The sequence below is a fragment of the Oncorhynchus mykiss genome, chromosome 2 (assembly GCF_013265735.2).
Source record: "Oncorhynchus mykiss isolate Arlee chromosome 2, USDA_OmykA_1.1, whole genome shotgun sequence".
NCBI classification, from domain to species: domain Eukaryota; kingdom Metazoa; phylum Chordata; class Actinopteri; order Salmoniformes; family Salmonidae; genus Oncorhynchus; species Oncorhynchus mykiss.
The window spans coordinates 45,977,708-45,990,978 of NC_048566.1; the positions used below are offsets into that span (position 1 = coordinate 45,977,708).

Sequence of the window (13,271 nt, forward strand, 5' to 3'; positions counted from 1 at the left end):
TCTGAGCTTGACAGCCAAACAGCCAACCCTTTCTGTTAGGCTCCGCACTCAGATATCAAAGCGAACCATCTGATTGGTTACAGGCAACATTGAATGTGACAGAAGGGTAGATGGCCCATTAGTGTGAAGCTAGTCGTTTATTCATGCTCGTTTGAGAGTTTGCTAATAGGGCCAGAAACCCTATATTATGTAAACACTACGACATGCTTATCAGAGTTTGCCTCTCAAATGGCACCCTATTTCCTATACAGTGCACTACTTTTGACCAGAACTCTACGAGCCATGGTGAAAATAAGTGGTCTTAATAAACAAAAGAGTGCCATTTGCGACACAGTCAGTGAAGGCACTGCATTAGTGAACATTAGCCATGGAGAGTGACACCCTCATCAGTCTGGTCCAGCAACACACACACACACACACACTCACACACACACACACACACACACACACACACACACACACACACACACACACACACACACACACACACACACACACACACACACACACACACACACACACACACACACACACACACACCCCATTGCTGACAGGTGTGTAAAATTGAGCACACAGCCATGCAATCCCCATGAACAAACATTGGCAGTAGAATGGCCTTACTGAGGAGCTCAGTGACTTTCAACATGGCACCTTTTCAACAGGTCAGTTTGTAAAATGTATGCCCTGCTAGAGCTGCCATAGTCAACTGTAAGTGCTGTTGTTGTGAAGTGGAAACGACTAGAAGAAACAATAGCTCAGCAGCGAACTGGCAGGCTACACAAGCTCACAGAACGGAACGGCCGAGTGCTGAAGCATGTAGTGCGTAAAAACAATCTGTCCTTTGTTGCAACACTCAGTACCAACTTCCAAACTGCCACTGGAAGCAATGTCAGCACAATAACTGTTTCATGAAATGGGTTTCCATGGCCGAGTAGCCTCACACAAGCCTAAGATCACCATGCACAATGCCAAGTGCCGGCTTGAGTGGTGTAAAGCTTGACACCATTGGACACTGGAGCAGTGGAAACGTCTTCTCTGGAGTGATGAATCACACTTCACCATCTGGCAGCACAACGGACAAATGATGCCAGGAGAACGCTACCTGCCTAAATGTGTAGTGCCAACTGTAAAGTGTCGTGGTTCAGGATTGGTCCCTTAGTTCCAGTGAAGGGAAATCTTAACACTACAGCATACAATGACATTCTCGACGATTCAATGCTTCCAACTTTGTGGCAACAGTTTGGGGAAGGCCCTTTCCCTGTTTCAGACAAATACACCTCTGCTGTTTTCAATCAAGATCTCAGCGATCACTGCCTCATTGCCTGCATCCGTAATGCTTCTGCAACCAAACGACCACCCCTCATCACTGTCAAACACTCCCTGAAACAATTCTGTGAGCAGGCCTTTCTTATCGACCTGGTATCCTGGAATGACATTGACCTCATCCCGTCAGTGGATGATGCCTGGATATTCTTTAAAAGTGCCTTCCTCACCATCTTAAATAAGCATGCCCCTCTCAAAAAATGTAGAACTAGGAATAGATAAGTCCTTGGTTCACGCCAGACCTGTCTGCCCTTGACCAGCACAAAAACATCCTGTGGCGATCTGAATTAGCATCATCGAATAGCCCCCGTGATATGCAACTTTTCAGGGAAGTTAGGAACAAATATACACAGGCAGTTAGAAAAGCTAAGGCAAGGTTTTTCAAACAGAAATTTGCATCCTGTAGTACTAACTCAAAAAAGTTATGGGAAACTGTAAAGTCCATGGAGAATAAGAGCACCTCCTCCCAGCTGCCCACTGCTCTGAGGCTAGGGAACACTGTCACCACGATAAATCCACTATAATTGAGAATTTCAATAAGCATTTCTCTACGGCTGGCCATGCTTTCCACATGGCTACCCCTACCCCGGTCAACTGCCCGGCACCCCCCAAAGCAACTTGCCAAAGCCCCCACCATTTCTCCTTTACCCAAATCCAGATAGCTGATGTTCTGAAAGAGCTGCAAAATCTGGAGCCCTACAAATCAGCCGGGCTAGACAATCTGGACCCTCTCTTTCTAAAATGATCTGCCGAAATTGTTGCAACCCCTATTACTAGCCTGTTCAAACTCTCTTTCGTAGCGTCTGAGATTCCCAAAGATTGGAAAGCTGCCGCGGTCATCCCCCTCTTCAAAGGGGGTGACACTCTAGACCCAAACTGCTACAGACCTATATTTGTTCTACCCTGTCTTTCTAAGGTCTTCGAAAGCCAAGTTAACAAACAGATTACTGACCTGCTTTCGAATCCCACCATACCTTCTCCGCTATGCAATCTGGTTTCAGAGCTGGTCATGGGTGCACCTCAGCCACACTCAAGGTTCTAAACGACATCATAACCGTCATCGATAAGAGACATTACTGTGCAGCTGTATTCATCAACCTGGCCACGGCTTTAGACTCTGTCAATCACAACATTCTTATTGGCAGACTCGACAGCCTTGGTTTCTCAAATGATTGCCTTGCCTGGTTTACCAACTACTTCTCTGATAGAGTTTAGTGTGTCAAATCGGAGGGCCTGTTGTCCGGACCTGTGACAGTCTCTATGGGTGTGCCACAGGGTTCAATTCTCGGACCGACTCTCTTTTCTGTATACATCAATGATGTTGCTCTTGCTGCTGGTGATTCTCTAATCCACCTCTACGCAGACGACACCATTCTGTATACCTCTGGCCCTTCTTTGGACACTGTGTTAACTAACCTCCAGACGAGCTTAAATGCCATACAACTCTCCTTCCATGGCTTCCAACTGCTCTTAAACTATAGTAAAACTAAGCGCATGCTTTCAATCGATCACTGCCCGCACCTGCTCGCGCGTCCAGCAGCACTACTCTGGACGGCTCTGACTTAGAATACGTGGACAACTACAAATACCTGGGTGTCTGGTTAGACTGTAAATACTCCTTCCAGACTCACATTAAGCATCTCCAATCCAAAATTAAATCTAGAATCGGCTTCCTATATCGCAAAAAAGCATCCTTCACTCATGCTGCCAAACATACCCTCGTAAAACTGACCATCCTACCGATCCTCGACTTCGGTGATGTCATCTATAAAATAGCCTCCAACACTCTACTCAACAAACTGGATGCAGTCTATCACAATGCCATCTTTTTTGTCACCAAAGCCCTATACACTACCCACCATTGCAACCTGTACGCTCTCATTGGTTGGCCCTCGCTTCAAACTCGTCCCCAAACCCACTGGCTACAGGTTATCTACAAGTCTCTGCTAGGTAAAGCCCTGCCTTATCTCAGCTCACTGGTCACCATAGCAGCACCCACTCGTTGCACGCCCTCCAGCAGGTATATCTCACTGGTCACCCCCAAAGCCAATTCCTCCTTTGCTCGTCTTTCCTTCCAGTTCTCTGCTGCCCATGACTGGAACGAATTGCAAAAATATCTGAAGCTGGAGACTCACATCTCCCTCACTAGCTTTGAGCACCAGCTGTCAGAGCAGTTTACAGATCACTGCACCTGTACATAGCCTATCTGTTAAACAGCCCATCTATCTACCTACCTCATCCCCATACTGGTATTTATTTATTTATTTTGCTCCTTTGCACCCCAGTATCTCTACCTGCACATTCATCTTCTGCCGATCTACCATTCCAGTGTTTAATTGCTATATTGTAATTATTTCGCCACCATGGCCTATTTATTTCCTTAACTTACCTCATTTGCACTCACTGTATGTAGACTTTTTGTTTTCTTTTGTTCTACTGTATTATTGACTGTATGTTTTGTTTATTCCATGTGTAACTCTGTGTTGTTGTATGTGTTGAATTGCTACGCTTTATCTTGGCCAGGTCGCAGTTGCAAATGAGAACTTGTTCTCAACTAGCCTACCTGGTTAAATAAAGGTGAAATAAAATAAATAAATAAAATGCCCTCATGTACAAAGCGATGTCCATACAGAAACGTTTTTTTCGCGATCGGTGTGGAAGAACTTGACTGGCTTGCACAGAGCCGTCACCTCAACTCCAGTGAATACCTTTGGGATAAATTGGAACGCTGACTGCTAGCCAGGCTGAATTGCCCAACATCAGTGACCGACCTCACTAATGCTCTTGTGTGTAAATGGCACCCTTTTAGGCACATTGGGCAGTCTTGATACAAAATGTTAAACAGAAATGCAATGGTTCGTTGGATCAGTCTAAAACTTTGCACATACACTGCTGCCATCTAGCGGCCAAAATCTAAATTGCAACTGGGCTGGAATAATACAGTATGGCCTTTCTCTTGTATTTCAAAGATGATGGTACAAAAAAATACAAAATAACGGTTGTTTTTTTCTTTGTATTTTCTTTTACCAGATCTAATGTGTTATATTCTCCTACATTCCTTTCACATTTCCACAAACTTCAACGTTTTTCCTTTCAAATGGCACCAATAAAATGCATATCCTTGCTTCAGGGCCTGCGCTACAGGCATTTAGATTTGGGTATGTCATTTTCGACGAAAATTGAAAAAAAAGGGGCGGATCCATAGTTATGCAACACCCAATTCCCCTGTTTGTAAAAGTATTCGTTCTCCTTACACTCAATAACTGGTTAGCCACCTTTAGCTGCAATGACTGAAACCAAATGCTTTCTGTAGTTGTTGATCAGTCTCTCACATCGCTGTGGAAGAATTTTGGCGCAGTGTTTTTTTTCCATTATTGCTTAAATTTAACTAGGCAAGTCAGTTAAGAACAAATTCGTATCTACAATGACAGCCTACCCCGGCCAATTGTGCACAGCCCTATGGGACTCCCAATCCCAGCCAGATGTGATGAAGTCTGGATTCAAACCAGGGACTGCAGTGATGCCTCTTGCACTGAGATGCAGTGCCTTTAAACGCTACGCCATTCGAGAGCCCAAGTCTTTCGGAACTGCTTTAACTCACGACATTTGTGGGTTTTCAACTCCTCATTTCAAGTCCTGCCAAACATCTCAATTGGGATTAGGTTTGGACTTCCAAAACCTCAAATTTGTTTCTTTTGAACCATTTTCATGTAGACTTTATTGTGTGCTTTGATTCATTGTCTTGCTGCATGACCCAGATGCCTGACATTCTCCTGAATAAGTAAAATACATTTTTTTAAAAATTAGAATAAGAAATTAATAACTAATAACAAATAAAAATGACAAATTATTGAAGAGCAGCAATAAAATAACAATAGCGAGGCTATGTACACTATGTATAGATAATAACAGAGAGTAGCAGTAGATTAAAAGACTGGGGGGGGGGGGCAATGCAAGTAGTCTGGGTAGCCATTTGATTAGATGTTCAGGAGTCTTATGGCTTGGGGGTAGAAGCTGTTAGAAGCCTCTTGGACCTAGACTTTGTATTCTAGTACCACTTGCCGTGCAGTAGCAGAGAGAACAGTCTATGACTAGGGTGGCTGGAGACTACAATGTTTAGGGCCTTCCTCTGACACCACCTGGTATAGAGGTCCTGGATGGCAGGAAGCTTGGCCCCAGTGATGTACTGGGCCGTACCGATTACCCTCTGTAGTGCCTTGCGGTCGGAGGTCGAGAATACCAGGCAGTGATGCAACAAGTCAGGATGCTCTCGATGGTGCATCTGTAGAAACTCTTGAAGATCTGAGGACCCATGCCAAATCTTTTTAGTCTCATGAGGGGGAATAGATTTTGTCGTGCCCTCTTCACAAATGTCTTGGTGTGCTTGGACCATGTTAGTTTGTTGGTGATGTGGACACCAAGGAACTTGAAGCTCTCAACCTGCTCCACTACAGCCCCGTCAATGAGAATGGGGGTGTGCTTAGTCCTCTTTTTCCTGTAGTCCACAATCATCTCCTTTGTCTTGTTCACATTGAGGGAGAGGTTGTTGTCCTGGCACCACACGGCCAGGTCTCTGACCTCCTCCATATAGGCTGTCTCGTTGTTGTTGGTGATCAGGCCTACCACTGTTGTGTCATCGGCAAACTTAATGATGGTGTTGGAGTCGTGCCTGGCCGTGTAGTCATGAGTAAACAGGGAGTACAAGAGGGGACTGAGCACGCACCCCTGTGGGGCCACTGTGCTGAGGATCAGTGTGGCGGATGTGTTGTTACCTATCCTTACCACCTGGGGCGGCTCGTCAGGAAGTCCAGGAGCCAGTTGCAGAGGGAGGTGTTTATTCCCAGGGTCCTTAGCTTATTGATGAGCTTTGTGGGCACTATGGTGTTGAATGCTGAGCTGTAGTCAATTAATAGCATTCTCACATACGTGTGAAGGAAGGAATGAATGGGGCCATGTATCGTGAGATTTTGAGTGAAAACCTCCTTCCATCAGAAAGGGCTTTGAATATGAAATGTGGCTGGGTCTTTCAGCATGACAATGATCCCAAACACACCGCCCGGGCAACGAAGGAGTGGCTTTATAAGAAGCATTTCAAGGTCCTGGAGTGGCCTAGCCAGTCTCCAGATCTCAACCCCATAGAAAATCTTTGGAGGGAGTTGAACGTCCATGTTGCCCAGCAACAGCCCCAAAACATCACAGCTCTAGAGGAGATCTGCATGGAGGAATGGGCCAAAATACCAGCAACAGTGTGTGAAAACCTTGTGAAGACTTACAGAAAATGTTTGACCTCTGTCATTGCCAACAAAGGGTATATAACAAAGTATTGAGATAAACTTTTGTTATTGACCAAATACTTATTTTCCACCATAATTTGCAAATAAATTCATAAAAAATCCTACAATGTGATTTTCTGGATTTTTTATCTAATTTTCTCTGGCATAGTTGAAGTTACATATGATGAAAATTACAGGCCTCTCTCATCTTTTTAAGTAGGAGAACTTGTACAATTGGTGGCTGACTAAATACTTTTTTTTGCCCCACTTCAGGTGTTCTTTTTGTCCAGGTGGGAAAGGGCAGTGTGGAGTGCAATAGAGACTGCATCATCTGTGGATCTGTTGGGGCGGTATGCAAATTGGAGTGGGTGTAGGTTTTCTGGGATACTGGTGTTGATGTGACCCATGACCAGCCTTTCAAAGCACTTCATGGCTACAGACGTGAGTGCTACGGGTCGGTAGTCATTTAGGCAGGGTACCTTAGTGTTCTTTGGCACAGGGACTATGGTGGTCTGCTTGAAACATGTTGGTATTTCCAACTTAGACAGGGAGAGGTTGAAAATGTCAGTGAAGACAGCTGCTAGTTAGTCAGTGCATGCTCGGAGTACATGTCCTGGTAATCCTTCTGGCACTGCGACCTTGTGAATGTAGACCAGTTTAAAGGTCTTACTCACATCCCCTGCGAAGATCACACAGTCGTCTGGAACAGCTGATGCTCTCATGCATGTTTCAGTGTTACTTGCCTCGAAGCGAGTATAGAAGTAATTTTGCTCATCTAGTAGGCTCGTGTCACTAGGCAGCTCTTGGCTGTGCTTCCCTTTGCAGTCTAATGGTTTGCAAGCCCTGCCCACATCACAGATGCCTGATGAAGACCTAAGGGTCGAAATGTTGTAAATAAATATATTCTGGGAGCATGAGCAGCACTGTGTGACGTTTTCCTTTCAGTTTTCTTTGAAAAGTGTCCCAGAGGAAAACATTTATCCTTTGGATGTCTCTCAAGTGTGATGTTTAAAAAAGCCCCCACTTCTTAATTCACTCTCTCTTCTTAATTTCTTACTTTCTTTCCTTCTTTCTTCCCTCTTGCTTTTTCAGTCTCACTTATTTCATTCATCTTTCTAATTTCTCTGTCCCCCCCACCTCCCAGGTATCTGGTGTTAGAGCACGTCTCAGGGGGAGAGCTCTTTGACTACCTGGTAAAGAAGGGACGATTAACACCCAAGGAGGCCAGGAAGTTCTTCAGACAGATCATCTCTGCACTGGACTTCTGCCATAGTCACTCCATATGGTAAGCACATTCTATATTCATATTATCCTTAATACTTACTGAGAACCCTTTTGGTTCCAGGTAGAACCCTTTTGGGTTCCATTTAGGATCCTTTCCACAGAGGGCTCTACATGGGACCCAAAATGGTTCTATGTGGAACTATAAAAGGTTCTCCCTTGAACCAAAAATGGTTATCCTTTGGGGACAGCAGAAAACCATTTTGGAACCCCTTTTTTCTAAGAGTGTATAGAATCAATATTTTAGTTGATTTTTCATCATTGGAGACATGATGTTGCAAAGGACAATTGAAATGTCATAGGAAGAAGCAGTCCTTAGTCCAATGGGTGTTGTTGTTTGGTTGCTATCTGTGCTAGGGTTTGACCAGTCCTTTTCTTTTGATATCATGTTTCTTCAAATTTCTTCTTCAGTAGAAATGTACCCTAGAGGATCGTATTCCTCAAATTTTAAAGTGCTTTGGATATCATTACACATGTAAGGTGATAAAAACTAAAAGCAGATCTAGCAAACTCAGTGGAAATCGAAGGGCTCTCCAGAGTTAGCCTGTGATCAGGTCTGGTGACTCGTATGTCTGTTATTTAACAATGAAGTAAGGTATGCAATCTTATAAAAAATTGTTCCAAAGGGTTCTTTGAGGAGGAATAGGGTTCTACCAATAACTGTTTTGATCTGAAGATTTTGGAAGACAATGGTTCTTTGTAAGGCAAACGGTTCTACCTAGAACCTTTACATCCTAAGAACCATTTTTGGAGGAAAGGGTTCTTGACTTATTATTTGTAAGGCAAGAGGGATTCTTTAGATGGCAAGAAGGGTTCAACATAGAACCATATATCATATTTCCCAGGATGCTCTATTGCAGGGTGATTTTCTGTGTAATATATGTGTTTTTGTATGTACATTGATTGGTTGATACATTTTATGCTACACAGTGATATTGTATATAACATACATTTTTCCAATCTGTTAGTTGTTACTGAGATGGTTGTTCCAGTTTAAGTGATTGATGTAGTCCTAATTCTGTCTCGGTGCCAGACATCACTTTGCCAGACATCACTTTGCAAGCCAGCATAATGTGACTTGCAGGCTTGATGTGGCATGTATAAAGCAGGAGTTTTCTAACACCACTGGTTTGGGTATAACTAGGCCCTCAAAGAAAGGCTTTATGATGTATGTAATGTATTGACATAAAGAAAACAACTTTTAAAGCTAATAAAGCGGATGGAATCATACATAGAGGCTATTCAGACCTCTTGACTTTTTCCATATTTTGTTACGTTACAACCTTATTCTAAAATGTATTCAATTGTTTTTTCCCCTCATCATCCTACACAAAACACCCCACAATGACAATGCAAAAACAGTTATTTTTTTTTTGCAAATGTATTAAACATAAAAAACTAAAACATCACATTTACCTAAGGATTCAGACACTTAGTACTTTGTTGAATCACCTTTGGCGGCAATTACAGCCTTGAGTTTTCTTGAGTATGACGCTTCAAGCTTGGAAAACCTTTATTTGTGGAGATTCTCCCGTTCTTCTCTGCAGATCCTCTCAAGCTCTGTCAGGTTGGATGGGAAGTGTCGCTATACAGCTAATTTCAGGTCTCCCCAGAGATGTTCAATCAGGTTCAAATGCGGACTCTGACTGGGCCACTCAAGGACATTCAGAGACTTGTCCCGAAACCACTCTTGCGTTGTCTTGGCTGTGTGCTTAGGGTTGTTGTCCTGTTGGAAGATGAACCTTCGCCCCAGTCTGAGGTCCTGAGCGCTCTGGAGCAGGTTTTCATCAAGGATCCCTCTGTACTTTGTTCCGTTCATCTTTGCCTCGATCCTAACTAGTCTCCCAGTCTCTGCCGCTGAAAGACATCCCCAAAGCATGATGCTGCCATCACCATGCTTCACCTTAGGGATGGTGCCAGTTTTCCTCCAGACGTCATGCTTGGTAATTAGGCCAAAGAGTTCAATCTTGGTTTCATCAGACCAGAGAATCTTGTTTTTCATTGTCTGAGAGTGAGCAGCATACCACCCAGCATCCCACTGCTAGCTTCCTTCTGAAGCTCAGTCAACTTACCTGGTAAAGTAGGGGTTAAATAAATTAGTCTTTAGGTGACTTTTGGCAAACTCCAAGTGGGCTGTCATGTGCGTTTTACTGAAGAGTGGATTCTATTTGGCCACTCTAACATAAAGGCCTGATTGGTAGAGTGCTGCAAAGATCGTTGTCCTTCTGGAAGGTTCTCCCATCGCCACATAGGAACTCTGGAGCTCTGTCATAGTGACCATCGGGATCTTGGTCACCTTCCAGGCCAAGGCCCTTCTCCCCCGATTGTTCAGTTTGGCTAGGCGGCCAGCCCTAGGAAGAGTCTTGGCGGTTCCAAACTCTTGGGGACCTTCAATGCTGCTGAAATATTTTGCTACCCTTCCCCAGAGCTGTGTCTCGCACAATCCTGTCTCGGAGCTCTACGGATAATTCCTTCGACCTCATTGCTTGGTTTTTGCTCTGACATGCACTGTCAACTGTGGTACCTTACATAGACAGGTGTGTGACTTTCCAAGTCTTGTCCAATCAATTGAATTTACCACAGGTGGTCTCCAATCAAGTTGTAGAATCATCTCAAGGATGTTCATTGGAAACAGGATGCACCTGAGCTCAATTTCGAGTCTCATAGCAAAGGGTCTGAATACTTATGTAAATAAGGTATTTCTGTTTTTTTTTAATACATTTGCTAAAATGTCTAAACAGTTTTTGCTTTGTCATTATGGGGTATTGTGGGTTCTGAATACTTAAGGGAAGGGGGTCTGAATACTTTCCGAATGCTTGATTTTCTTAAACATGTGTGCTTATTTATTAGCCATTGTTATGTTCATTTTGAGATCTTAAGGAACATCAGGTACTGCTGGAATGTCTACCAATGGCATATCCATGTTTTTGTGAGACATTACACTGGTCACTCAAAACATTTATAAAGAATTTATGAAGTAGATGAGGAAATGCAGAAACACTTAAATAATGATAAGTACATGGTTTATAAAGACCTACTGTACATTAAACATCTTATGAATGATCTTATTAATAATTATTAAATACTTCAATAGATGTTTATAAATGTGTGAATAACTAGGTTACTAACATTTACAAATGAGGGAATGATTATTAATACATGTTGAATAAACTATTTATTAATCCATTATAAATGCTTTATTATCTGGAGTTATTACGAAGTTCTACAAAATAAAGAATTGAAATACTGAGCTATATTGTATGTTCAAAACAATGAGGAAATTATATTATTTTATACTAATAAGATTGCTCAGAGAATTACATTTTGTGAACAAGTATTTATTTTTTCACCTTGTGAGTATAATGCCCCTGAGCCTTCTTCAGAAAATGTTTTATGAGTTGGAGAACACATTTCGAGGGATCTTAGACCATTCCTCCATAGAGAATCCATCCAGATCCTTGATTGAATTTCCCGGTACTGGGTAAAGTTCATGATGCCGTTTGCTTTGGCAAGGGCCCCAGGACCAATGGAAGCAAAATAGCCCCATAACATCAAAGATCCACCACCATATTTAACAATAGGTATGGGGTTATTTTCTGCTCATGTATTCTCATTTCGATGCTAAACCTACCACTGGTGTGCGTTTCCAAAGATCTCTATTTTCACGTCATCCAACAAATGTAAACAGCATTGGCACATGAAAATGGAGCACATGGAATTGTTTTGAGATGGTCCTACCATGGATAATTTAACTATTAGATTTTTAATTTTAGGACTCCTTTTAGGTATAAAAACTAATATTAAAAAAATTATTTGATTAAATATTGATTTTGACCTTTACTAATATAGCCCAAAGAACCGCATTGAATAAAATATTAATAATTGGCAAAAAATACATGAAAAAACATTATCATAAGGAATAAGGTTTTGAAGTGTCTGTCCTATATCTAGGACATAAGAAAGCTCAATAAATATTTTTGTTATTTTGGACACAGAAATTTAACCCCTTATTTTTGATGGCACAAAACTACCCCATACTTCCATTAGTTTGTATTGGTAACCTTCAGACGAGTCCTGTGACACTAGTGGGGGTTGTAGAGCAAAACTGTTCGGGAGAATCTGCCATTTCTATAGTGGGGTCATATTAGTTTGTAGGCCAAACTTCGGATGCTACAGACGTTTTCGTGAGAAGACCGCTTTTTGGGATGTCTCATGGTCTGACAATCACAGCTGTAGTTTGGCCACCTTCCACTGCAGATGCGGAAGGCCATCATAGGTGGATGTAGTGGTTTGAAACAGAGCCCATGCACAAAAAACTGATAGCTCTAGCTTATTCTGTTACTTAGATTGATGCACTGGTGCGTCAATAGGATTCAACTAATTATCAACTGATTATCATTGTGGATCTGAAAAGATTACTCTCTTCCTCAATAGTGTGCAACGAATTCTAATAGATGAACAGCTGAAATTAGTATGACATCCTGGTAGTCAAACGTGATTTTCCTGTATTGTTTTACGATATTTCTACAATATGAAGTCAAAATAACACTGACATTGGGGAAATTATGATAAAGCCCTTTTTGTTTAATAAGTTGTTTTTTTTTACCTCTGGAATATCAGCCAGTTCAGGTGGACTGGAGTTTTTGGCCCACAGCATGATATCACAATCTAATCTGATTATTCTGACCAATGACCAGTCAGCTTTTATTTGCATATGTATCCTCCTACTTTGAAGGTGTATGCAGAGTAGGCTCTAGAGTCAATCGTATCTGTGTATGTAAATATATTTACATTTGTATCAACTCTCAATCATGATCAGACTGAGCATATTAGGCTCAGGGGAAAAAATTATATAAATTATATAGAAAATATATATATATATGGATTTATTTTTATGAAAGCAACACAAACAGTAATGTATTAGCCGTAGAGTGATGAAAAAATAAAACATTTTCTAAATTTCACATACTATAAAACATTCTATTTTCACATACCCAAATTGCCTGCTATTTAGAACACAATTAAGGATATTCGACTCCAACTTTTCTTTTAAACCACCTTCTTGCGCTAACATCTTTTTTTTAACTTACTGTCAAGCATGTAATAAATGACAAACATATTTGTTATATCTCAGGCTACCTTCAAGTTTCCCCTTTCTATTAAATGTTAGCCCTAAAACCCTGTGTCCTGTAAGCCTGCTGTACCTCAAGGGGAAGGACAGTGTTCTGTTTTGGGAGTTGTCTAGCTCACAATAGGCACACTGTCCAGGGGTCCAAGCTATTATTTGCTGCTGGCATGTACATGAGATATATAGGTAGAGTGGGGAAGGCAGGGGGTAATGTAGAGAGAGGGAAGGGGGAGAGGGTGACAACAGTGGGGGAGAGGAGTTGATGG

General features: G+C 42.1%; 1 protein-coding gene across 1 annotated transcript in view; it reads left to right on the plus strand.

Moving 5' to 3' along the window:
* brsk2a (BR serine/threonine kinase 2a) overlaps positions 1-13,271 on the plus strand; it is a 536,112-nt gene that overhangs the window by 381,705 nt on the left and 141,136 nt on the right. Inside the window, exon 4 of the mRNA XM_036949734.1 lies at positions 7,741-7,881. Within this exon, the coding sequence (XP_036805629.1) occupies positions 7,741-7,881 (141 nt within the window). The remainder of the gene's footprint in view (positions 1-7,740; positions 7,882-13,271) is intronic.